Source organism: Oppia nitens, unplaced genomic scaffold, assembly GCF_028296485.1.
Source record: "Oppia nitens isolate AA-2021 unplaced genomic scaffold, nextdenovo-longstitch-racon4-pilon3 scaffold8_pilon_pilon_pilon, whole genome shotgun sequence".
Classification (NCBI taxonomy): Eukaryota; Metazoa; Arthropoda; class Arachnida; order Sarcoptiformes; family Oppiidae; genus Oppia; species Oppia nitens.
Genome location: NW_026533252.1, coordinates 3255328 through 3278875, shown reverse-complemented (window position 1 = coordinate 3278875; position 23548 = coordinate 3255328). Strand labels below are relative to the sequence as shown.

General features: G+C 31.4%; 5 protein-coding genes, 1 long non-coding RNA gene and 1 other non-coding gene across 13 annotated transcripts; 5 read left to right on the top strand and 2 right to left on the bottom strand.

The window, feature by feature from the left end:
* Nucleotides 1-707: 707 nt before the first annotated feature.
* LOC128964410 (cytochrome P450 18a1-like) lies at nt 708-3096 on the top strand. Its single transcript, XM_054310998.1, has 5 exons — nt 708-1119; nt 1518-1639; nt 1825-2507; nt 2608-2780; nt 2897-3096. Exons 1-5 carry the CDS (start codon nt 708-710, stop codon nt 3094-3096), a joined length of 1590 nt encoding a protein of 529 aa, XP_054166973.1.
* A 2343-nt stretch (nt 3097-5439) lies between these two features.
* Nucleotides 5440-7018, top strand: LOC128963912 (thioredoxin-related transmembrane protein 2 homolog). Its single transcript, XM_054310456.1, has 5 exons — nt 5440-5775; nt 5889-5949; nt 6090-6209; nt 6315-6694; nt 6765-7018. Exons 1-5 carry the CDS (start codon nt 5632-5634, stop codon nt 6861-6863), a joined length of 804 nt encoding a protein of 267 aa, XP_054166431.1. The 5' UTR covers nt 5440-5631; the 3' UTR covers nt 6864-7018.
* A 678-nt stretch (nt 7019-7696) lies between these two features.
* Nucleotides 7697-12133, top strand: LOC128964409 (probable ATP-dependent RNA helicase DHX37). The gene is made up of 9 exons (XM_054310997.1): nt 7697-7910; nt 7987-8187; nt 8269-8369; nt 8456-9296; nt 9384-9497; nt 9591-9692; nt 9768-10090; nt 10187-11970; nt 12054-12133. The coding sequence occupies exons 1-9, from the start codon at nt 7821-7823 to the stop codon at nt 12131-12133; spliced, it is 3636 nt and encodes a 1211-aa protein (XP_054166972.1). The 5' UTR covers nt 7697-7820.
* Nucleotides 12134-13366: 1233 nt separating this feature from the next.
* LOC128963884 (histone-lysine N-methyltransferase SETD1-like) lies at nt 13367-19076 on the top strand. 7 transcript variants are annotated; one of them, XM_054310423.1, is made up of 9 exons: nt 13367-13439; nt 13930-14116; nt 14210-14457; nt 14526-14624; nt 14709-14979; nt 15062-15269; nt 15348-18396; nt 18501-18758; nt 18851-19076. In XM_054310423.1, the coding sequence occupies exons 2-9, from the start codon at nt 14044-14046 to the stop codon at nt 19025-19027; spliced, it is 4383 nt and encodes a 1460-aa protein (XP_054166398.1). In that variant the 5' UTR covers nt 13367-13439; nt 13930-14043; the 3' UTR covers nt 19028-19076. The 7 variants fall into 7 exon arrangements, with proteins under 7 accessions (XP_054166398.1, XP_054166400.1, XP_054166399.1 ...); XM_054310425.1 differs by having other exon boundaries at nt 15062-15922; nt 16376-18396; XM_054310424.1 differs by having other exon boundaries at nt 15062-16027; nt 16376-18396.
* LOC128963887 (uncharacterized) lies at nt 17093-18555 on the bottom strand. Its single transcript, XR_008484667.1, has 3 exons — nt 18444-18555; nt 18272-18374; nt 17093-17152 (listed from the first exon to the last, which is right to left on the bottom strand). It is a non-coding gene; the product is annotated as an uncharacterized LOC128963887 (long non-coding RNA).
* A 1514-nt stretch (nt 19077-20590) lies between the features above and the next one.
* Nucleotides 20591-22910, top strand: LOC128964407 (centromere/kinetochore protein zw10 homolog). The gene is made up of 2 exons (XM_054310996.1): nt 20591-22671; nt 22758-22910. Exons 1-2 carry the CDS (start codon nt 20602-20604, stop codon nt 22908-22910), a joined length of 2223 nt encoding a protein of 740 aa, XP_054166971.1. The 5' UTR covers nt 20591-20601.
* A 280-nt stretch (nt 22911-23190) lies between these two features.
* On the bottom strand, nt 23191-23261 carry Trnag-gcc (transfer RNA glycine (anticodon GCC)). Its single transcript has one exon. It is a non-coding gene; the product is annotated as a tRNA-Gly (tRNA).
* Nucleotides 23262-23548: the final 287 nt, after the last annotated feature.

Below are 23548 nucleotides of genomic sequence, written 5' to 3'. Positions count from 1 at the left end.
TTATTATATTTTTTGCAGGAAAACGACCCCAAAAACAGTATATTTTGGAGAAAAAACAATTTTTTTTCAATAAAAAGTTTTTTTAATTCAAAAGTTATTTTTTCGGAAATATACTGTTTTTGGGGTCGTTTACAGTTAGTGTGTGTGTGTGTGTGTGTGTGTGTGTGTGTGTGTGTGTGTGTGTGTGTGTGTTTATTGTAGACATTAATAATATAAAAGTTACTGTTAAAAAGAGACAGTGGATAGTGTGGGAAATGGTTTGTGTTGTATATACCTGTATGTGTGATGTGTATGTGTGTGTATACCTGGTTTAGAGAGAGATACCGGGGGAGAGCCTAAACACTTACATTGGGCTTATATATGTCCTGATTATATATATAACCTGATTTGTCAAAGGCTTACGGTATATATATCTATGAATGTTGTGTGCATTTTGAGTGGCACCTGAGCTCAATATAAAAAGCCGACTTCAACTATCCGTTACCTATTGTCCGCTTTGGGCCATTAATTGGTGAACATATACAACACAAGTAGTCTCATAAGTCTCAATAATAAGTTCAACAACTCATAAGTATTGGTCTCAAATAAAAAAAAACTTTTTTTTTATGTTTATATATATACAGTATATATATAAATACCGTATATATATATATATATATATTCTTCAATAATATTCTTGAAGAAGTTCACTTCAACCAACATTTTTAATGGCAAATATTTGGTTACAATCATCGATAGCCACCACCGCTAGTATACCACTCTATGAAATGCAAACTCTGGTCCCATCTCTGGTCTTAACATTGCCCACCGTTCGTCTGTTCCTTATATTTATTATTGTCCTATTAATTGTACGACTACTCATCCAACGACCAAATCTATTACCACTACCTCCCGGTCCCCGGTCTATACCATTCCTTGGATTCTTGCCATTTTTGGGTCAAGAATTTCATTTAACACTCACACAGTTTTCCAACGCTTTCGGTCCAATGTATCAAATATTTCTCGGAAGCAAACGTATTGTCGTTATCAGTGATTCACATATAATCAGAAAGGCTTTCCGTCTCCAAGTCTTTTCCGGACGACCTGACACTGAGTTGACTAGAATTCTTCAGGGATACGGTATGTCTATAAAAAAAATTTATAATAATTTTTATATTTATTTTATTGTATTATTATTATTATTAGCAGTAATATTAGATGTTTTAAAAGTATTATTTTAAAAAAAAATTAAACTAAACTTTTAACAGTAAGTTTGAAGTAATAGTTAGTTTTACTTTTTTTAATAATCATAATATAATGAGTATTAATCAGTTTTTCAATAAGAGTAATAGTTTTAAAACTTTTTTCGTATTTTTTTGATATATAGTTTTTTTCACTTCACAGTTTGACAATTAAATTTGTAATAATTTATATGATAATAATTTTTTATATTTGTATAATGTGTATATATATATATGTGTGTGTGATGTTTGCCAACCAATTTATATAATTTAAAAATCAATCAATCACTCAATTAGGAATAATAAACTCATCAGGGGCACTTTGGAAAGAGCAACGGGAGTTTTTGCACAGTGTGTTGAGAAAGTTGGGCGCAAAAAGCTTTACACACGGAAGGCATAGTCTCGAGCATAAGATTCGGGTAATTATATATAAACTAATATATATTTTTTTAAATATAATTTTTTTTTAAATTTTTTTTGTTGATTGAAATATATATTTAATACAAAATAATAATAATTATTATATTATTATCATTTTTTTTTTCTCCATATAATTCTAATTAATGTTATAAATAATAATTATTTTTTTTGGTGACTTATTTAGCCTCAGATACAGGACTTCCTGTTAGATCTCAGATCATGTGATTCGCGTCCGTGTCGTATCCGACCACTGTTGGCCTGTGCCGTCAGCAATGTTGTCGGCTCTCTGCTAATGAGTATGACGTTCAAGAACTCGGAGGACAAGACATTCTTGCGTTTGTTGGGCCTCATGGAGGAGGGCTTCAAACTGTTTACGCTTGCAATGCCCGTCGACTTCTTTTCGATACTCAGATTCGTACCCAAAGTAAACTATGCCTACCAGAAGCTGATCCAGAACCGTACTGAGACCAGCTCCTACTTCAAGAAGATTGTCGACGAACATCGCCAAACATTGGACAAAGATTGTATCCGCGACTTTGTCGACGCATATCTTGTTCAACAGGAAAAATATATGACAAGCGGACAGCACTCGTATTTTTCGGAGGAACAGCTGATCCAAGTGATGAACGATATGTTCAGTGCCGGCCTCGAGAACGTTACGTCGACCATCGAATGGGCCGTACTATTCCTGATGATCAATCCGAAAGTCCAGCGACGGGTCCAATCGGAGATCGACGAAGTTATCGGTGATAAACGTTTGCCAGAATTGGACGACTTGTCTTCAATGCCGTACACAGAGGCCACCTTTTGGGAAGTGTTGCGCCGAAGTAATGTCATAGCACTGGGCAATGCTCACTCCACTCTCGAGTAAGTTTGTCCTCCCATAACCACAATCTGATAATATACTAATTATTATTATTATTATTTAGCATAATTAACATTTTTTGTTTTATTATTATTATCACAGAGAGTCAACACTATGCGGTTACCGAATACCCGTCGGCACAAACATTTTGCCCAATTTGTATGCCATTAATATGGACCCAAAGCTATGGCTGGAACCGGAAAAGTTTGAACCCGAAAGGTTTCTCCGAAACGGCAAAGTCTATAAACCCGACTATTTTATACCATTTTCTGTCGGTTAGTAAAAACAAAAAAAACTAAATTCCATTAGAAATAACTATTTTAAAAAAATCAAAAGTTTTTTTTTAAAAATCTAATAATTATTTTCTAATTCATTTAAAAAATTTTTTAAGGCCGAAGAATGTGTTTGGGAGATGTGTTGACCAAAATGGAGTTTTTCCTCTTCATGTCCAGCCTTTTGCAACAGTTTGATCTCTGTGTTCCCCATAATGAAGAGCCACCGCAAGCGTTGGGCATTACGGCGGCCACAATGGCTCCCAAACCCTTCCAGGTCTGTGCCATTCCCAGAAAAAGTCACCAATTAATTGATTGATTTGTTAATTAGTTTAGTAATTAATTTAAAATATTATTATTAAATTCAAATTATCTTTTTAGTTGTAAATAATATATATTTTTTATTGTTTTTATAATTATTATTAATATTAGAATTTTGTTAATATTTTCTATGAATTAATTTAATATTTTCGTTATATATATTATTGTATTAAATTGAAAGTATTATTATTATTATTATTATCATATTTTCATACTACGATATATTTCATATAACATAATTCATATAACTTATAAATTACAAGTTTTAATTTATTAATATTATTATACAAATAATAATAATAATAATCTGTAAAATATTATTTAAAACAAATATTTGTTTTTTTACAAATTGTGAGACACTGTATATACAAATTCAAATACAGTATTAATTTGATGCTTAAAATCATCAATGCAAAAATTATGTAAAATATATATATTTTTAGTTTAGGCAAATTTTTTTATTGTTAAAATTTTGATACTATAATAATAATAAATTTATTTATATAATAATTTTTTTAGGAAAATAATAATTTTGTTGTTGTTATAAATATTTAAGTTATAAATTATTAATTTATATTTTAATAATATTTTATAATTTTAATTATTATTTATCTTATGTTTCTGATATCTGTTTAAATAATTGTCAAAATTATATTTATATTATTTATTAATAATTATGATTTGTTATTAATAATTGTGTAAATAATTTTTATAAAATAATCAAAATCCAAATAAATGCAAATAAAAAATTTATATAATTAAAATTAATTAATTTGTTATTTTTAAGATATTAAAAATATAGTTTACAGTGTTTACTTAATACAGTATTTTAAAAATTTCATTAAAACAATAGTTTAAATAGGATATAATTAATGTTATATTTTTAAGTTTAAATTTAAACATTATATTATAAACATTTTATATAGTGATTACATTATTAGATTGTATCTATAATTAGAAATATACTTAATATAAAATTATTATTTTTTTAGATATGAATTGACAAAAAAAATATCTAATATTAAAATAACTTTTATTCATTATTGTTTGTCATATTGAAAATACTAAATTTTTATATGCATATAATTAGTTTTAATATAAAAATAGTTTTTCACAATTTATTGATATATAATATATTTAAATATAAAAATAGTATATCAAATATTAAATATAATTGGTTATAATATATTTTTATGATAATAATAGTGCATTTTAAGAAATATAAGTATATTATAAGATAATAAAATTTGTAAAAATTATTAAAATATACGAAATATTTAAAACACACTATTTTTTAGTACTATTAATATTATTTAAATTTTTGCTGTAAATTATTTGATTAGCTATTAAATTAAATTTCTTATTTGGATATTATTATTATATATATATATATATATATAGAGTAACTTTATTAATTTGTTAGAAATTAATAATAATAACATATTTGTTGATTTATTTATTTTTAAAAAATAAGCTAAAATATTCATTACTTACAAATATATTTATAAATATAAAAATTAATTGTAATATTTTATTAAAAACTACTTCATTATACAATAATAATAGTAATAATTAAATTCCTGATTTTTCTAAGCATTTTATCAATAGTTTCACAATATATATATAGTATTTAAATTATTATAGTATATAAATGACTATAAAACTATAGTAAATTAAATTATATTTTCAAACATCTAGATCCAAGTTTTGGGACATAAACTTTAAGTTTATTATTTATAAAAATTATATTCAGTATAGGGGTGTAATTTAATCCCATCCCTCCCTATCTAATAAAATAATTGGTACCTAATAATATACAAATAAAACTAATAATTTTATTATTATTTTTTTTAATATAAAAATACCGAAATAGCGATTAACTAAAAAATGATATTATGTAAGCAACATTTTTGAAAATTAATCTTAAAATATTTACTTAAAAAGTTAGTTAGTGGTACTAAATTAGTAATAATTATTTATAATAACGTATAACTGTAATAATTATATTGTATAAATTAACTGTAAAAACTTTTTGTATAATATGTGTGTTTTGGTGCCTTAACTGTAAGTGAAAACACATACATAATAATAACACTATTTATGAATTTGAAGTAAAAAAATATATTATTAATATAAATATTAATATAATATAATATAATATAATATTATTCTTTATTAACTGTAATATTGTATTAATATTTTTTAAAAAATGCAATAAATTTCTAATGTTTTTAATGTGTCTCTAATACAGTATATACTGTACTGTATATACTGTATATATATATATATATAGAGAGAGAGAGAGAGTCTCTATTAGAGACTATGCTATCAATTCATAGACTGTTTTATACTGTAATGAAAATCATGTGTTTGTTTGAATGATATGTTAAAAAAATAACTATTTGTTTGAAACAATAATATCATTACATAATAGCTATCATCACAACAACAACAACAACAACAATACTAATCCAAAGATATTTTTTGGATCATATTTTAATTGGTTTGTGTTATAATAACAACAACACCAACGATGGCATTGATACCAATTCCTCACTTGCGTCGACTTCTTCGTCTTCATTATGTAACCAATATATTATTGGCCATCTCTTTCTTAGTACTCAAATGTTTGTCACCGTTTTGTGATTATCTCTTCAGCGAATGTCAATTGGATTATGTAATTTGATTTTTATATATATTGTTGATCACCCAATTAGATCCAAAAATATTTATCTGATATCAATGATTAATCTGTTTGTTTGTTTGTCTATCTCTTCCCAATAATAATAGAAAGAAACAGAGATCCTATTCTTCACGGCCGTTGTGATCATATTTCGGACCCGAAAACAAGGTATTAATATATAAATTTGATTAATTGATTGATTGATTGATTGATTGCTAAACCAATTGATTGACTAAATTGATTGAATTTTTTTTTTAAATTTATATATCAAATCTGTCTTTGTTTCTGACTGTTTGTTACCATCAAAGGTGCCATTCATTTGATACCATACGTGAGCACTGCCTGTATGTTAGCTAAGATGGGAAACGTTTTGCTCTACTTTTATTCAGATCCAGTCTATGGTGTCTTATATCTAACGGTTTGCATTCGTAAGTCTTTGTTTCTCTTTTTTTTTAGTTTTTGATGAAAAACTTGATGTGATATTTGAAACCATTGATTGCCATTTGATTAACACATTGATGAAAATTTTTCAGTTCATTTACTTGTTTTGCCGGAACCATCCTATGAGGGACCAGAAAATATTTATTACTTAAGAGGAGCTGATTTGCAGCAAGAATTACAAAACGACAAACGTATCGTTTGGTTCATCGAGTTGTACACTGCTTGGAGTCCGCCGTGTATTGAGTTTTCTTCAGTATTTTCTGAATTGTCCGGCAAATACGGTCTGGAAAATCTCAAGTTCGGCAAAATAGATTTGGCCAGAAATGAGGAAACGGCCAAAGAGTTTAGAATCAATACGTCGGCTCTAAGCAAACAATTGCCAACACTTATACTGTTCAAGAATGGCAAAGAAGAAACGAGACGACCAGTTGTCAACAATAACGGAAAATTAGTCAAATTTAATCTAAATTTTGTATGATTTTTGTTGATTGATTTGTGTGTGGATCTAATGGATCTAATTTTCTTAATTGATTTGATTATAGGATACTGTTGTTCAAGAGTTTGATTTGAATAACGTCTACAAAGAATGCAAAGCAAATCCATTGAAGAATTCAAAAGCCAAACGAATTAAAGACGATTAACAACATTAGTATTATTATTATTATTAGAGGGCATCTAATTGTTTGGTAGAGTTTTGTGGATCAATTGTGGCCATCATTTTATAAGCACATTATAGATATGCACTTTAAGATATAATAATATAGTTAATACATAGTCTGGCATTTTTTTGAAGTACACTGTGAAGAATCTCTTTGAAAATAAAATGTTTTGACAATAAATTTTATTTATCAGTAATATAAACAGTTTTTGTTAGCTTAAAATATTTTATATTATAGATGAGAGCCATTTGTTTGATATTATTTTATATATGAATTTGATTTTTATTAATTATATATATATATACTATGGTATATATTATTATAATCAAGATAATTTTTGTTTAGTCACGCAATATCTTAAATATACAGTAAATATTTAATAAATTGTTTATACAGTACTAATTGTATATACAATATTTTATATAAACCCATAAAAAATTAATTTTTAATTTATCAAATAAAGTTTTAATGATTTTTGTTTTGTTTATTATTATTATATTATATAAATTATTTATAATTACCGATAATACAGTAGTACGGTATATAAAATTAGCACAAACAATAATTATTTTTTGTTTAATGTATATTAATATTATTAATATATATAATATACTAAATAGATAGTATTATACAATAAAAAAATAATGAAATAATTATTAAAAAAAAATATTAACAATTAAAATAATTTAATTCATAAAATTACTTCAATTATGAATCTCTCAAAAGCGTACGTATATTTTGAATGGATTTTTTTTTAAATGTTTATGTTTTTACTATTTATTTAATAATAACACGTGCTTTAAATGTGTGACAAAACAAATGTAATAAAATAAATACAAAATCAAAATTTTTTTTTATAAACTTTGAATGAAAACCACAGCCTTGACTATCACCACAGCAGCAGCTGATCCAACCAAATAGTGTCTAAAAATAGAGATAATGGTTCGCAATCGTAAGGGACATAACTGGAAGGGCCGACAGTCGGCGTCCGGCAGCGACAATGTAACCGAAACGGTGGCCAACAAACGGGTAAAAACTTTCTTTGATTTTTGTTGTTGTTGTTTATTGTCCGGCGATTTGGTGACCGATTATCTTTTTCGGGTAGAAATTGATGGCCACTAAGATTGACATCGATGTCGATGAAACTAAATACGATTCGTGCAACGCTCTGGTCGTCGAGTCCAACAAAGACAAACTGAAGCCGAAGAAAGCAAAGGACACGAATGGACCGAAACAACGAATTTTGTCGAAAAAACAGAAGAAAAAGTTGGAAAAAGTCTTAGAAAGAAAAGACCGCAAAATCAATGTAAGTCATAATTATTGGGAAATTAAAATTTTTTTTCATCAGTTATTATATTTTTCATTATTTGTTTTTTTTTCTGAAAAGAGAGCAAAACTTTTACAAGACTTGCAAGAGTTCAGAGCCGAAGATAAAGAGATGGCTTTAATGTCGTCAACGAGTGATGTCCAGACATTTGGTCGCAAAAGGTTTGATCTATTTTTGTTGGTCTCGTTGTTGTATTTATAATCGACTGAAGAGTTTAATTATATGCCAATTGGTTTTTTTCCTTAAGATTATTTGATATGAAAACAATCAATTCAGTTACCGAAGAAACTGATGACAAAAATGAATTTATATTAAAAAAATACAAAAAATTTAAGAAATTAACTGAAAAACCAAAACATGTTAAAGATTTGAATGTTATATCAGCTTTTGATGAATCAGAAAGTAGTGATGATAGTAGTGATAGTGATAGTATAGTTGATCCAAATGATGGTGATATTAATACAGTGAACGCAGACAATGGTGTGCCACAAGTGCTGGATAATTGTAGTGATAATAGTAATGGTATTTCAAATGATTGTGAAAAAGTCGATGATGTCGTCAAATCTGATGTGAAGTGTGAATCAAAACCCATCGAAACGAAACCAACTGAAGACAAAGTAAACGAAACAACGGCCACAGAGATGCCTAAGAAGGACATAGAAGAGCAGAAAAAAGATAAAAAAGAAATTCCTAAGAAGGAGGTTAGTCGGCGACAGTTTCAGCAAATAAATCGAACCGAAGATATGGACAAATATCGATCAGCTCTTCCTATCATTAATGAAGAACATACTGTAATGGATGCCGTTTTTAACAATCAATTTGTTATTATTTGTGGCGAAACCGGTTCGGGAAAGACGACACAAGTGCCGCAATTTTTATTTGAAGCCGGATTTGTTTGCAATCAAAAGTTGATTGGAGTGACCGAACCGCGTCGGGTGGCGGCCATTGCGATGTCTAAACGGGTGGCAGAAGAGATGAATGTCTCAACCAATCGGGTTTCCTATCAAATTAGATTTGAATCAAATGTCACACCGGAAACACAGATCAAGTTTATGACAGACGGAGTACTTCTTAAAGAAATACAAAATGTTTGTTATATTTATTTAATAATTGTTTTTTTTAGAAGAAGAAAAAGTAATAATAATAATAATAAAATCAAATTTTGTTTTTAATAGGATTTTCTTCTTAAGAAATATTCTGCTATTATTGTCGATGAAGCGCACGAAAGAAGTCTATATTCAGACATTTTGATTGGTCTTCTCTCACGTATTGTTCCGCTTAGGGAAAAGGTTTGTAATTATATATTGATATATAAGATGTTTTACCATTTATTAAATATGAAGATTTACCAGTAATTGTATTGATTTTTTTTTTATGTACAGAAAGGAGATCCACTAAAACTGATTGTCATGTCGGCCACACTTAGAGTCGAAGATTTTGTCGAAAATAAACGACTATTCAAATCGGTTGCGCCGGTTATCAAGGTATTAATAAACAGTTTACCGTAAATTAATGAACATTTTTTTTTTGAAAACAAATATTTTTTTATCCGCTTACAGATCGATTCGCGACAATACCCGGTATCGGTTCACTTCAATAAAAAGACAAACAGCGACTATCTTCACGAAGCATTCAAAAAGGTCTGCAAAATACACAGTGAATCTCCGGCCGGCGGTATTCTGGTATTTGTTACGGGAAGAGCTGAAGTCGAAGTCTTATGTCGACGACTGAGAGCTAAATATCCGAATACAGGCACCAAATATGTTGAAAATAAATTATCGACTAAAAAGAAAATAAAAGATAAGAAAACTGATACGGAAAGTGATAATAAAATTGAATTAAATAATAAGCTAAAGAAAACAGTGACAATCAATTTGGATGAGTATGTAGTTTTGAAATTTAATAAGTTTTATACAGTATATGTATATATGTATTATTTTTAATTAGCGATAATTTATTTATATATCTGTTTGTATAGTTATGAAGTGAATCCATTGGAAAATGAATCACAATTAGATGATTTAGATTATTCTGACGATGAAAATAATGACCAATTAATCAAAGATGTCGACAGCGATGACAGTGATAATGCCGACGACGGCGGCATTGCTTACCATAACAGTCAACAACCGTTGTATTGTTTGCCACTTTATTCACTACTTCCACATTCACAACAAGTATCGATATTTAAAGAACCGCCAACTGGTTGTCGATTGTGTGTTGTCGCCACAAACGTTGCCGAAACCTCTCTAACCATACCTAATGTCAAATATGTTGTCGACACCGGCAAAGTCAAGACAAAAGTCTATGACAATGTTACCGGTATATCGACATTCATCATCACCTGGTCGTCGAAAGCATCGGCAGACCAGCGAGCGGGTCGAGCCGGTAGGACAGGTCCGGGGCATTGTTATCGGTTATATTCGTCGGCTATATTTAACGACGAATTTTTACAGTATTCAGAGCCAGAAATACTGCGCAAACCGGCCGACGATTTGATGCTACAAATGAAATCAATGAACATTGAAAATGTTGTCAACTTTCCCTTTCCATCGCAACCGTCTACCGAAGCTATGATTGCCGCCGAAAAGAGACTTATAGTGATGGGAGCACTCAAAGACGTGTCAAACTTGTTGTTGTCGTCGTCGGACAAAAAACCCAAAAACTATTTGAAAGCTACGATAACACCGTTGGGCAAAGCGATGTCACATTTTCCGATTAGTCCACGTTATGCCAAAATGTTGGCACTATCGCGACAGCACCAACTCATGTCCTACACTATAGCCATTGTTGCCGGTCTAACAGTTCAAGAGATATTTATTGATAATAAAAATACCCTAAAGAGACATAAAAAGTGGTTTACAAATGAAAGTGATCTACAATTAGGCGATATAATGGTACTGTTGAACAGTATCGGTGCCACACAGTTTGCCGGACTTACCGATAAGTTTTGTAAACAAAACGGTTTACGATATAAGGCTTTTCTAGAAATTAATAAATTAAGAAAACAATTGCGTTCACAGATTAGCCAAATTTGCGGCAATAACTCAGGTGTTGAAGAGGAACAGGATGTAAATAATGAGATGAGTCCACCCAATGCAACACAAATAAAACTGTTGCGTCAAATCATGTTAAGCGGATTTTTTGACCGAATCGCCCGAAAAGTTCCCGTTTTGGACGTCGATATGACCGACAAGGAGAAGAAGAAACTCAAATCCAGTTATCAGTCGATTGAAGTGGAAAATCCGGTTTTCATATCACATAATTCAATACTAAGTGACGAATTGCCCGAATATGTTGTCTATCAGGAACTGTTTGAGACAACAGCAACGACATCATCATCGCTACAAATGAGAAATGTTGTGACCATAGATCCCCAATGGCTGCCAGTATTTGTACCACAAATATGCAAATTTTCAAATCCATTGGAAAGACCCGAACCACGATATGATTGTCACTCAGATACGATTAAGTGTCATCGGTCGGCCACTTTTGGTCCGTACGATTGGCCAATACAAGCCACCGAAGTCACATATCCCGATGGATTAGAGAAATATAAATATTTTGCCAAATTCTTGCTCGAAGGACATGTCATCAAGTTTTTCAAATCTTATTCATCGAATCTGTTGTCTTCGCCCATCATTTTAGTCAAATCGTGGGCTAATCTTCAGCCACGAACTGAACGATTGCTGAATGCATTGATTTCACAGAAAATTGACTCCAAAAACAGTTTAGTAAATAAATGGAAATCAGATCCAAAATGTAAGTCCATTTCGTCGATTTACCACTTTTTTACACTATATATATATAAACTTAGTTTTAATTATTTTAATTTTTTTTATTAGATTTACTTAAACAATACATCGATTGGTTGCCACAGTCTTATCATCAAACAATTAGGACTCAATGGCCACCCATTGATTAGTTAATTTAATTTTAAAAAAAAATATTTTATCATTTAACTTATCAAATAAAAAATATATATTTTAATTTATTAATAAAAAAAATTTGTTGTTTAAAATTGATTATTACATTATTATTATAATTATTATCAATCAAATTGAGTCGATAATGCATACAATTTTGATAAAAAAAATCAGTTTTAACCCCAAACTAGCATTGAATAAGTCATTGGCAATAATTGATAAGTTTTTTTACAGCACTTTCTCTCACATTATTTAGTTATTTAGTATTTATTTAGTTTTTGTTGATAATTACTGTATTAACGTGTTTTAATACATGAATTTTATAGGATTTTTTTTATTGTATGTGTGTTTGTATCGCATAATTGTAATGAAATGACTAATTTAAATGACTATTAGAGAGAGAGAGAGAAAAAAAAAGAAAGAGAGACACCATTTAAAGATTTATTAATATATCAATTTGATCTATGGATGGGAGGGGTGGGGTTATTAGGCCATCCCATAGTGATCAAGTGGTGTAATATCTTATTAATTGTCAATTTCATGTCAATAATTTTAAGTTAATTTTTTCAAACTCATATATGATATTAACAGTAGTAGTAATACTGCAATAATTCAATGATAAATGATATGTGAAAATGCAATGAATAAATGGCTTCTCTCTCTCTCTATCTCTCTATTTATCAGTAATGTTAACAATCATTCACACAATACGAAAGCCCGCGTCAGACTATAAGGTCAGACCAACAACAAAAAAACGGATGTGTGATCCGCAACACATTACATGCCAACCCTTATGGGGCTGACCCTCACCCGGACTGATCACCCTCGAGGTGACTGACCATTTGGCCACTAAAAGTCATCAAAAATTGCTATATAAATATATAGCTAATAATATACAGTATTAAGATTTGAAGCGATCATAAAAATTAATATATCATAATCACCAGTCAATTGGTTAATACAACTCAACATATATGATATCATAATGCAAAACAAATTGGGTTATCGGGTATTTTAGCCGATAATTATAAAATCATTACCGAATGCTAATATATATACTCTATAAATATATATATATATATTATTTAATAACTAATAATTTATTTTTTAAAAAGTGATTATTATAATTGTAATAACCAATTGTCAAAAATACATATATATATATTGTATTTTATACATGCATTTAATTTCAATTACTATTTCAATAATAGCATATCTATTGTGCCATCTATTGGATGAATGGCTGAACTAATGTGCCAATCATTGGCTGGAAATGTATGGTTGGATGCATTGAATGCAATGTTTGTATGTATTTTTCGTTTCATTCATACCTATAGTAATAATAATAATAATAATAATATACTGTATTTTGTTATGATTTTTGCAGATTATTATTATTATTATATTATGTATTCACTAAACAAATAGATATATATATTATTATTTTTTAATTTGTTTCACTTATTAATATTATTTTTTGCCATTAAATTTAGTTAAAAAAGATTTATAAATATATTATTATATATATAAAAGTTTTTCTCTAAATGTATTGTTTTGTTATTTTAATTAATTATCAGACAATTTAATTGCAATTTTTTAGTTCAACTAAAAGAAAAGCATTGAATCTGTATTTACTTAATACAAGCGATACTTAAATTTTTTTTAATAATTATTTGATGGTATATATCAACCGATAGTTTTTGATATTTTTGTTTTAATAACCGAAATCTGTGGTCAAAATCGATAGATCTCTTGTAATAATCTGTTTTTGTTTTTTATTTATTATGATTTCCAGACCCGCGATCTGCTTGACCTGAGTTGACGATCGTCTTCTGTTGTTTCTTCTGTTTTTTTCTGGCGGCGGATATGTCTTTTGGATGACTTTGTTTGGGGTTTTTTTAAGTCACAAATGAACGAATCGGTGGTCAAACCAGCAGTCGTTGTGGCCAACAATCTGAAGCCAATTGTAGCCTCAAATCACTGTATGTGTGTGTGATTTGACAAATCCGATGACCAGATGTCCATATAATTACTGATTATTATTATTATTATTAATCTTTTTTTTTATTTTCAAGCAATGAATGGAGAAATGGTTGTCCAAACCCAAAGCCAATCCAATCACACAACAAATCCGATGTCGTCGATACCAATCAAATTGAGTGCCGACTCCCGTCCGCTACCCTCACAGCAACCGCCGCCGTTGTCGCACCAAACGGCTGGTCAGCCACCAGTAAAACCTCGTGACTATAAACTAATAGCGGATCCGGCACTAAAAAAAGGTGCAGCGCTTAAAGTCTATCGATACGATGGAGTGGTTCCCGGGGTTAGTCAGATCAGTCAATTTACAAATCACATTACAAGAGTTTACATATTTTTTTTATTGTCTTAAAGAAGGAAGCGGTTTATTCAGCGGTTCAGGTGAAGGATCCACGAAGACCTCCCATTTGGAATCACATCGAAGCCGCGGAACTGATTTTTCCCAAATTTAAGGTATATATAAAACATATATATATTATGAATGTCCAGATCGTTACCGATAATTATTTATTTTGTTGTTGTTGTTGTTGCCGATAGATTGACAGCAATTATGTGGGAACTCCGCCGCCGCTGGAGGTGTCCATTACGAATCTGAACGATAATATAAATAAAACATTTTTAGAAGATTTATTAAAAAAATTTGATCTCATCGATGAATTAGAAGTTTTATATCATCCAAAAACCAAAAAACATTTGGGTTTAGCGCGAATCAGTTTCAACTCGACTTCTGGCGCCAAAGCCTGTGTAGATAAGTTGGACCAGACGTCAGTGATGGGCAATATTATCAACGTTTTTATTGATCCATTCGGTAATAATGGCACCGATAAAGAAAAGTTTCGAAAAAAACTAATGGTTTCTCTCTCTCTCTCTCTCTCTTGTTTTGATTGCAGGCAAAGAAGTTACGTCAGCTTTCGAAGCGATAGTAAATCCGCCACCAGTTATACCTCAAATACCAACCACACAACAACCATCCATAGATGCAAACTTTTTAGATCCAAATACAGCATTAAATCCAGAAGTAGAAAGTGTACCGTCAGTATCGATGACTGTCAACTCATCAATTCCTGCCACCACTCCTTCCAATAGTTCCGATTATGGGTACGCCACTGACGGTAGACTAACTGCAAGCGCTAACTATTTATCAACAACACATTCATCTCATTCGACACCACTTAGCTATGACAGCGGATACTCCTATCAACAGCACTACCCTTACGCCACAGACAACGGCAACAACTGTACCGACGGCTTGTGGAACCAAACAACTGGTGCCGTCAACAATATGGTATGGGATCCGCAAAGCGGACAATGGATTGAAAACAACATAAAACCCGATCCGTCGTCGCTCAACAAAAGCCTGGTCAGAGAGAGTCTGGACTCGCGTATAGAACTACTACTGAAACAACAGAGCGCCGGTTTGGGACCCAGTTTTCTGGGTATTCTTGGAAGTCCACCACTCGATTTCAAAAGTAGTAGTTCTCCTTTGAATAGTAATAATAAGAAAAACGAGTTCACAGAGTCGGCAAACAGACGGAACAATCAACGCCGTTCAGACATGGATTCAGAACCCATTCTGGGAACACCTCCGTCACCATTCTTGAGTGCATCCGATTTCATTAAATGGCATAAAATGACGAAAGCTATCGATTCGGGTAAAGAACTGATTTGGGAAGACAGCGACTACGATAATCTGGACGACGAAGAAGATATCGAAGATGATTCGACACCACTGAAGGATGAACCACAAGAAAGTAAGAGATCTCGTAATAAGTATAAGAAACGTGTTGAGGATGACAACGATGACGATCGTATGTCATTGTCATCGTTGAGTAGCGGCGAAAAACTGCTGATAGGAGGTGAGGACACTAGCGAGCCCTCAACTTCTGCCGGTGTTCATCATCAGGCATCTCACCCCATGTATCCATCTGAACACGTCCAGATGATGGCACGGTTAGGGCTGTGGAAACCGGGAATGGGCTCCGATATTGATATGGTAGCCTATAATTCGGCCACCAATCCGCCTAACTATACCTCATCAACAGCCACCACAGCGTTCACCCCATTTATGTTTACACCTATGACTGGCCAGTCATTTAGCACAACTCAGTCAGCCACCCATCCCTTTCCACAGCCCTGTTATTATAGTAGCGCTGGTTTTATCCAACAACCAAACAGTTCTCATTTTCCTTCTCTATCAACACCAGTAACGCCGACATCAAAGACACCGCAAATGTCCCAAATGAACAACGAGTGGCAAAAACAGACAAACGAAGCAAATAAGATACAGATAACTCGTAATTCGCTTAATATAGTGGTATCCGAATTGAAAGAAATGATTAAGAAAGACATTTGCAAAAAAATGGTCGAAAGCACTGCCTTCAAGCTGTTCGAGAAGTGGTGGGATGACTGCGAAAACAAGTCCAAGACATCAGGAGTTAGTTTATATAGCAGTGATAGGTTTTCTAATAATAAATCTCATGAGTCGAGGCCGACGACGACGACAACAACAACACCATCGTCTCAATGGCAAACAATTCCATCATTATATGATAATAAAGCAGAATCTGTAAATACTTTCTCGGGTCTTGGATTAGGTCTGAGAGCGGCCATTCCTAAAATGCCTTCGTTTCGACGCAAATTCAAAAAGCCATCTTCGCCTGACCCGACCGATGATACTCCCGATATAAAAAGGAGCGAATCGGACGAAGATATTGATAAATCCGATGATAGCGACAGCTATAGGCGCGAGTCGAGGGCACAGAAGAATAGAGCGGCCGCTGTTATCGACGACGACACCAAATCGTCGATTAGTAGCTCTAAAAGTGACAGCAGTTCCAGCTCTAGTTCGGACTCGAGTTCATCGGAATCGTCAAGTGATAGTGACTCTTCGTCTTCATCGTCAGCCTCATCGTCATCTTCATCATCCGCTTCATCGTCTAGTTCTTCATCTGATTCATCTGCATCATCCGTCACTTCTAGCGCTAAACGAAAAAAGAAATACAGAAAACATCGGTCAACTGTTTCAACAAAAGAAAAATCAGACAAAGATTTTGCTCAAAGAGAGTCTCAATTAAAAGCCGAACGAAAAAGTCCTGAAGAAGAAAATGATAGTAAATTAGATTCAATTGATGATAAAACAGATAATAACACTGAAGTAACCACTGATTTAGAATTGGAGGCATCGCAAGCTCTTATGGCTTTGGCCACTGGTTTTTCAACAGTGGTTCCAAAGAACTTAGTCACAGCAGAGCCCAGTGGTAAGGATAGTACGACAACATTAAGCAGAGTTCCTATGAATAGTGACACGGAATCGGCACCAGAAACGGAAGAATTCGATAATGAAACGCCTCAGACGGCGGTTGCTTTCGATCACAGCTATTGTATGCCTGAACCGAATTTACGATCACGAGAACCGGCCACCGATCTCGATTCAGTGATCGATTTGGTCGCCCGGGGAGTCGCTAAAGACAAATCGAAAGACAAGTCGAATCAGTTGACAGATCATATGTATAGTCGAACAAAAGATACCTCAGCTCAGGCTAAGACCCAGAAGAGACAGTACAAGAAAAAGACGTCGCCTCAGAAAACCGCTCAAAAGTCGTCGCCGACTCCGGAGTTTGATCACAGCCTATACGCTGTGGCCTCTGAATGGCGTAAAGCCAAGAGAGCGCGAACTAATATACCGAATAATATAACCGACTCTTTCGTCGATGACTATGTCGTTCCCGAAAGAGTACCGACACCGCAACCAGTGTTCAAGAAACGAGATCTAATCGAAGAGATGAACATTTTATACGAATTTTTGGCCACTGGTGTCGACGTCGAAGATGTTTCTTATATGAAAAGAAGTTACGAGAATATGCTTCAAGAGGACAACCAGATCTGGTGGTTGAACGATATTCATTGGGTCGATCATCCGGCCACTCATATTGCGTCACCAAAGAAGAAACGAAAGACAGACGATTCTCAGCCACGAATTCATCAGACGGGTTGCGCCCGATCTGAGGGCTACTATAAGATGGACTTCTGGGAAAAGGTGCGAATGTCGCACGTGTCCAACACATCACTCAATACGACAAACAATGAAGACAATGACTTACCGAAACAGTTGCGCGCCCGACAAGTAGGAACAGGGTCCACCCGAGAGGCCAGATCTAATCAACGACGACTTTTGGCCACAGTTGACGCCGCCTGGAGTGATCTCTTGAAGTTTAATCAATTACAGGTATTATATGATTGTTTTGTTTAAGATGATTGCTTACCCCCCCCTACCTCACCCACCGGTATATTGTTTACGAAACTGTTACTAAATTATATCCAATTATTTAGTTCCGCAAAAAACAGCTGAAGTTCGCCAAGAGTCGAATCCACGACTGGGGTCTGTTCGCATTGGAACCGATTGCCGCCGACGAAATGGTCATCGAATATGTTGGCCAAGGAATTCGGCCGATTATCGCCGATATTAGAGAAAAGAAATACACTGAATTGGGTATCGGTAGTTCATACCTGTTCCGAGTGGATCTCGAGACCATTGTCGACGCTACCCGTTACGGAAATGTGGCCCGATTTATAAATCATAGTTGCAATGTAAGGCCATTACTATATAATTGATTGGTTATTAGATTAATTGATGAGTAATTTTAATTTGTTTTTTGTGTTACTTGTTGGGGTGATAACAGCCTAATTGTTACGCCAAAGTGATTACCGTGGAGGGCGCCAAAAAGATTGTCATCTATTCCAAGCAACCAATCGAAGTGGACGAAGAAATTACCTACGATTACAAATTTCCCATCGAAGAGGACAATAAGATTCCGTGTCTATGTCTGGCGCCTCAATGTCGTGGTTTCTTAAACTAAAATAATTGATTGATCCGATGATGACTTGATTTTTGTGGTTATTGATTGTTTATTTTTAAAAAAAGTTTTTTTTTCCAAAATTTGTAAATATCTATAAAAAAATATATATATATATTATATTAAATTCGTAACTAAATAATTAATTAACTATCGTTTTATTACAATATTATTATTATTATTATTATTTCAACTGAAAAACAACTTTGTATAGCATTGCTTCAGACTTTAGATAATTCAATGACACACTTGTCGTAGTTGTTATGATTATCACTGAATTGAGTTAATGGATGACTTGATTTAATTTTTTATATATTTGTTATTTTCGTTTAGTTTTTTTATAGAAAAAAAATATATTTTCTGATTTACTATCAAACAATATAAGGATATATATACATAAAAAACAATTCATTGGTTATTGAAGAGAAATTGTTGGTCAAAGTGATGCTTACATATGTTTAACGATTTTTTTTAAAAAAAGATAATATAAATCAATTACCAAAAAACAACAACAAAATGATTACAAATGAATCACTGTTTATATTAAAAATATTGTATAATTAAAAAGCAAATAATAATAATAATAACAATAAATATTTTTATGAGTTATATTTTATATATATATAACACTATTTGTCGAAATTTGTTGAATTAAAAAAAATTTAATTTAATTAAACAATTTGTGATTTATGTTAATTAACTGATTTTTTAATTGCTCACAATTGTCAGTATAGTAACAAATATCGTTAATAATATGATAAATGTTTTTCAATTTACTAATTATTTTAAAAAAAAAACTAGTGATAACTCTAACATTTGAATAAATCATTAAATTATAACATATTATAAATAATAATATCATAATACTAATTATTATTATCATTATTATTATTATATCATTAAACAAATATCACTAATAACAACCAACATAAAAAATCAATTTATAATATATTAGTTAAATTTTTTAGTTAAATTAGTTTTTTTATTTATAAAAATTATTTTTAAAAATGTGTTTATAATTTTTTTAAAATCATTTTCATATATCTCTTAAGATTAACTAACCTAGATAATTAGCTAGCACATTTTTAAAATATATATATATATACTCAACCATACTTTAGTCAATAGTTTTATAAATATATTTATATTTTAGTTTAACTATAAATCAATTGCTAGTAAATATCAGTAGTTTTTATTTATTATAATATTTTTATTGAAAAACATGCGACTATTAAGCATACCATACAATACATAATAATGGACTTTAAATACATGTATGAAATAATATTTATTTTTTTTTAAACATAACATTAAAGTCTATATTAAATAATAATAATAAATAAGATTTCGTCATATGGTTTGTCTCTCAAATGTTTTTTTTGTTGAGTTGTATTCAAAAGTAATGTATTGTAAACTTAATGGCAATAAACAGTGTTTTAATGATATGTATTATTGACAACACATTGCAAACAATAATAATTATTTAGTCAATTGTTTTAAATAGTTTTTAATTTTTTAAATAAAATCACTTATTATGCGATAATATTGTAGTTTAAATCAATTGAATGACAAATTGAATGAAAAATTATTTTTGTGTCAATAAAAACATTAAAAAAATGATTCAAAATAAACGGTGTTTTGATTTAAGCAATTATTTGGTCGACTTCTTGAAGACCAATGAACCAAATGATACACTAAGAAGACGATTGACGGCTGATATTGAAGACACCAGAAAACAAATCAGCGAACAGTTAATCAGTTTTGATATCGATTTGAATGAATTGAACGACAACTACAAGACATTGGTAACACTGAAGCAGAGAAGCGGCGATTTGGAGGCACAGCTCAAGACGTACGCCGACAGCCATTTGATGGCCGACATCGACGATCTGAATGATATGTGCCATCAGAGTAACGACCGAATGGTTCGCTGTAAACGATTGACACATTTTGTCACACAATTTCGGGAAATGTATTCAGAGCTCAACTCAATTGACCAGTCGTTTGGTGTCAACTCGTACGAGATGTCTGTCCAACACATGGCCAACGCTCGACAACTGTATCGGCAACTGATCCAAGAGATCGACACAAACGACGATCTGAAAGGAACGGCCAAAGAGTTGCGGCAGTTCTTGAGTGGAGTGAAGAATGAGTTGACACTGAAGAGAGAAGAATTGATTTACAATACAAAACAGTTGTTTAATTCAAACGTCAAAGCATTTAAAGATGTGGCTAACGATGAGTATGTCTTTGAGTTTAATTTAATCAATTATCTCAAATCAAACGATTACAAGAATTTCATCAATTCATTCATCGAAATACCAGAGTATGAGATAATACTCAAACATTTGATTAAAACATTGAACGAGTATTTTGTTAAAAATATTGTCGAAGAAAAAGTGAATCAATTATCACTTGAAGACAATAAAATCATAGCCACTAAATCAAAACCTGATGGTTCATCATCATCTGTATTACCATTATCACTGTTGAAGACTTTTTTTGATTATCTAAACCAATTGTTAACCGATAAGAACGAGATTAGAGAAGGCAGACAATTGTTGAAACTATTGGGTCAGCACTGGACTGAAGATATATTGAATCAAATATTAAATTACTATTTGAGACGATTGATGCCGAAAACTGAATCCGAGATCAAACAATATTTAACACTTATAGACGCAGCCGAAGATATTCGTTGTTATCTTCAAGACATTGGTTTTATTGATGAAAATAATATGGACTCACCATTTGTCGAATTTGCACTCAATATTGGTTATCATTTTAGTCGAAAACTTTGTACAGACTTTCTGATTGAAGCCAAAACTATTATTAGTCGTGATTTACATCAAACAGTCGAAGTGGGAACTTGTGAGACGACAACTAGCGATGGCAATCATTTTCCTGTATGTCGTGTCAGCCAATTGGTGGTCGAACTCAAACAACTAGTCGAAGACATTCACCAATTTTCCATTCGCTGTTCAGAACATTGTTGTCAATCATTGTTGCAAACAATTGCAGACATTGTCGAGTTGTTTATTGATATGAGTCCTATATATCACAAGAAACTGATCACTGAATTTCCCCAACAGAACGCTATATTTCATAATAATTGTCTATATTTAGCCAATTTTATTGAAACACTTCCATCAAACAGTTCAGCTCTGCCATTGTTAGACCCGTATCGACCAATTTTAAGACAACTCGGATCGCAAGTGTTTCTCAAACAAATGAAATCTCAAGAAAAGATAATCTTGGATTTGGTTCAAAGTCAACAATTTGCTCACTGTGTCAACGATTTGGCCACCGAAGACACTAAGTCGGCATTAGGCGATCAATTAGCTAAAGAGTTTCGTCGAATACTGAATCAATGTTTAGTTCACTTGAACTTCTTGAAGAATGCACTAATAGATGTCTTACCCGAAAAAGTCTACCACAAAGCTATCGGAACTCTTGTTAATTCTTTATTCAACGAATTGATTCATAAGATTACAATTCAAAACGATATCAGTTCTTCCGGTGCCTCCAGACTTAGTACTGAAATCGAGTTTTTGCTTAAAGAGATTCAATTGTTTTTAGACACCGAAAATCCGATGCGTTTGGTCTCCAAATGGTCTAAACTAACGGAAATGAAATTCATATTAAATGTTTGTATTAATTCAAATGATTTATTAGTTTTTTTTAAAGATATTTAGACTAATTTATTGTTAACTTCTTCTTCATCCACTTGTAGGCCAGTCTTGTAGATATAGTCAACCGATGGGCCGATGGATGCGGAATATTGGCCGTCGAGTTCAGCGCACAAGACGTTAAACAATTAATTCGTGTCTTATTTCAAAATACCGAACGAAGAGCTCAAGCACTCAACAGAATAACTTCCAAATGATTTGTTTGTTTTTTTTCTGTCGGTTTTAAACTTTAAAATAAAAAATAAATAAATAATTTTTTATAAATATAAAAATTACTACAGTATTACCCGTAATATTAATTAATTAAATAAAATTTGTAGTAATTTATTACAATATATTTATAAAAAAAATAATATATAATAAAATATAACATAATATAGTAATTTTTCAACCAAAAAAAAATTATTGTATATATATATTTTTTTGATTATAAATTATAGGACATTAAAGTTTACTATTTAAAATAAAAAATAAAAGTGCGTCAGCCGGGAATCGAACCCGGGCCGCCCGCGTGGCAGGCGAGCATTCTACCACTGAACCACTGACGCCTACATATACATAACATTGAACTATACGACAATTTTATTCAATACATAGCTATATAACCTGTTTTTATATGACATAGTTTTATACAATATATACAATACTGTAAAATATATTATTATTATTATTATATTATTATTGGATGTCATCACAGCATTAAAACTAAATGGAAAACATTGTAAACATTTAAATACCAAACAATAATAATAATAATTATAATTATATTTAGTGTTAATGTTTGTATGTTTTCCTTAAGCTTTCAAATAATTGTTTTTATTTATTAATTAATATT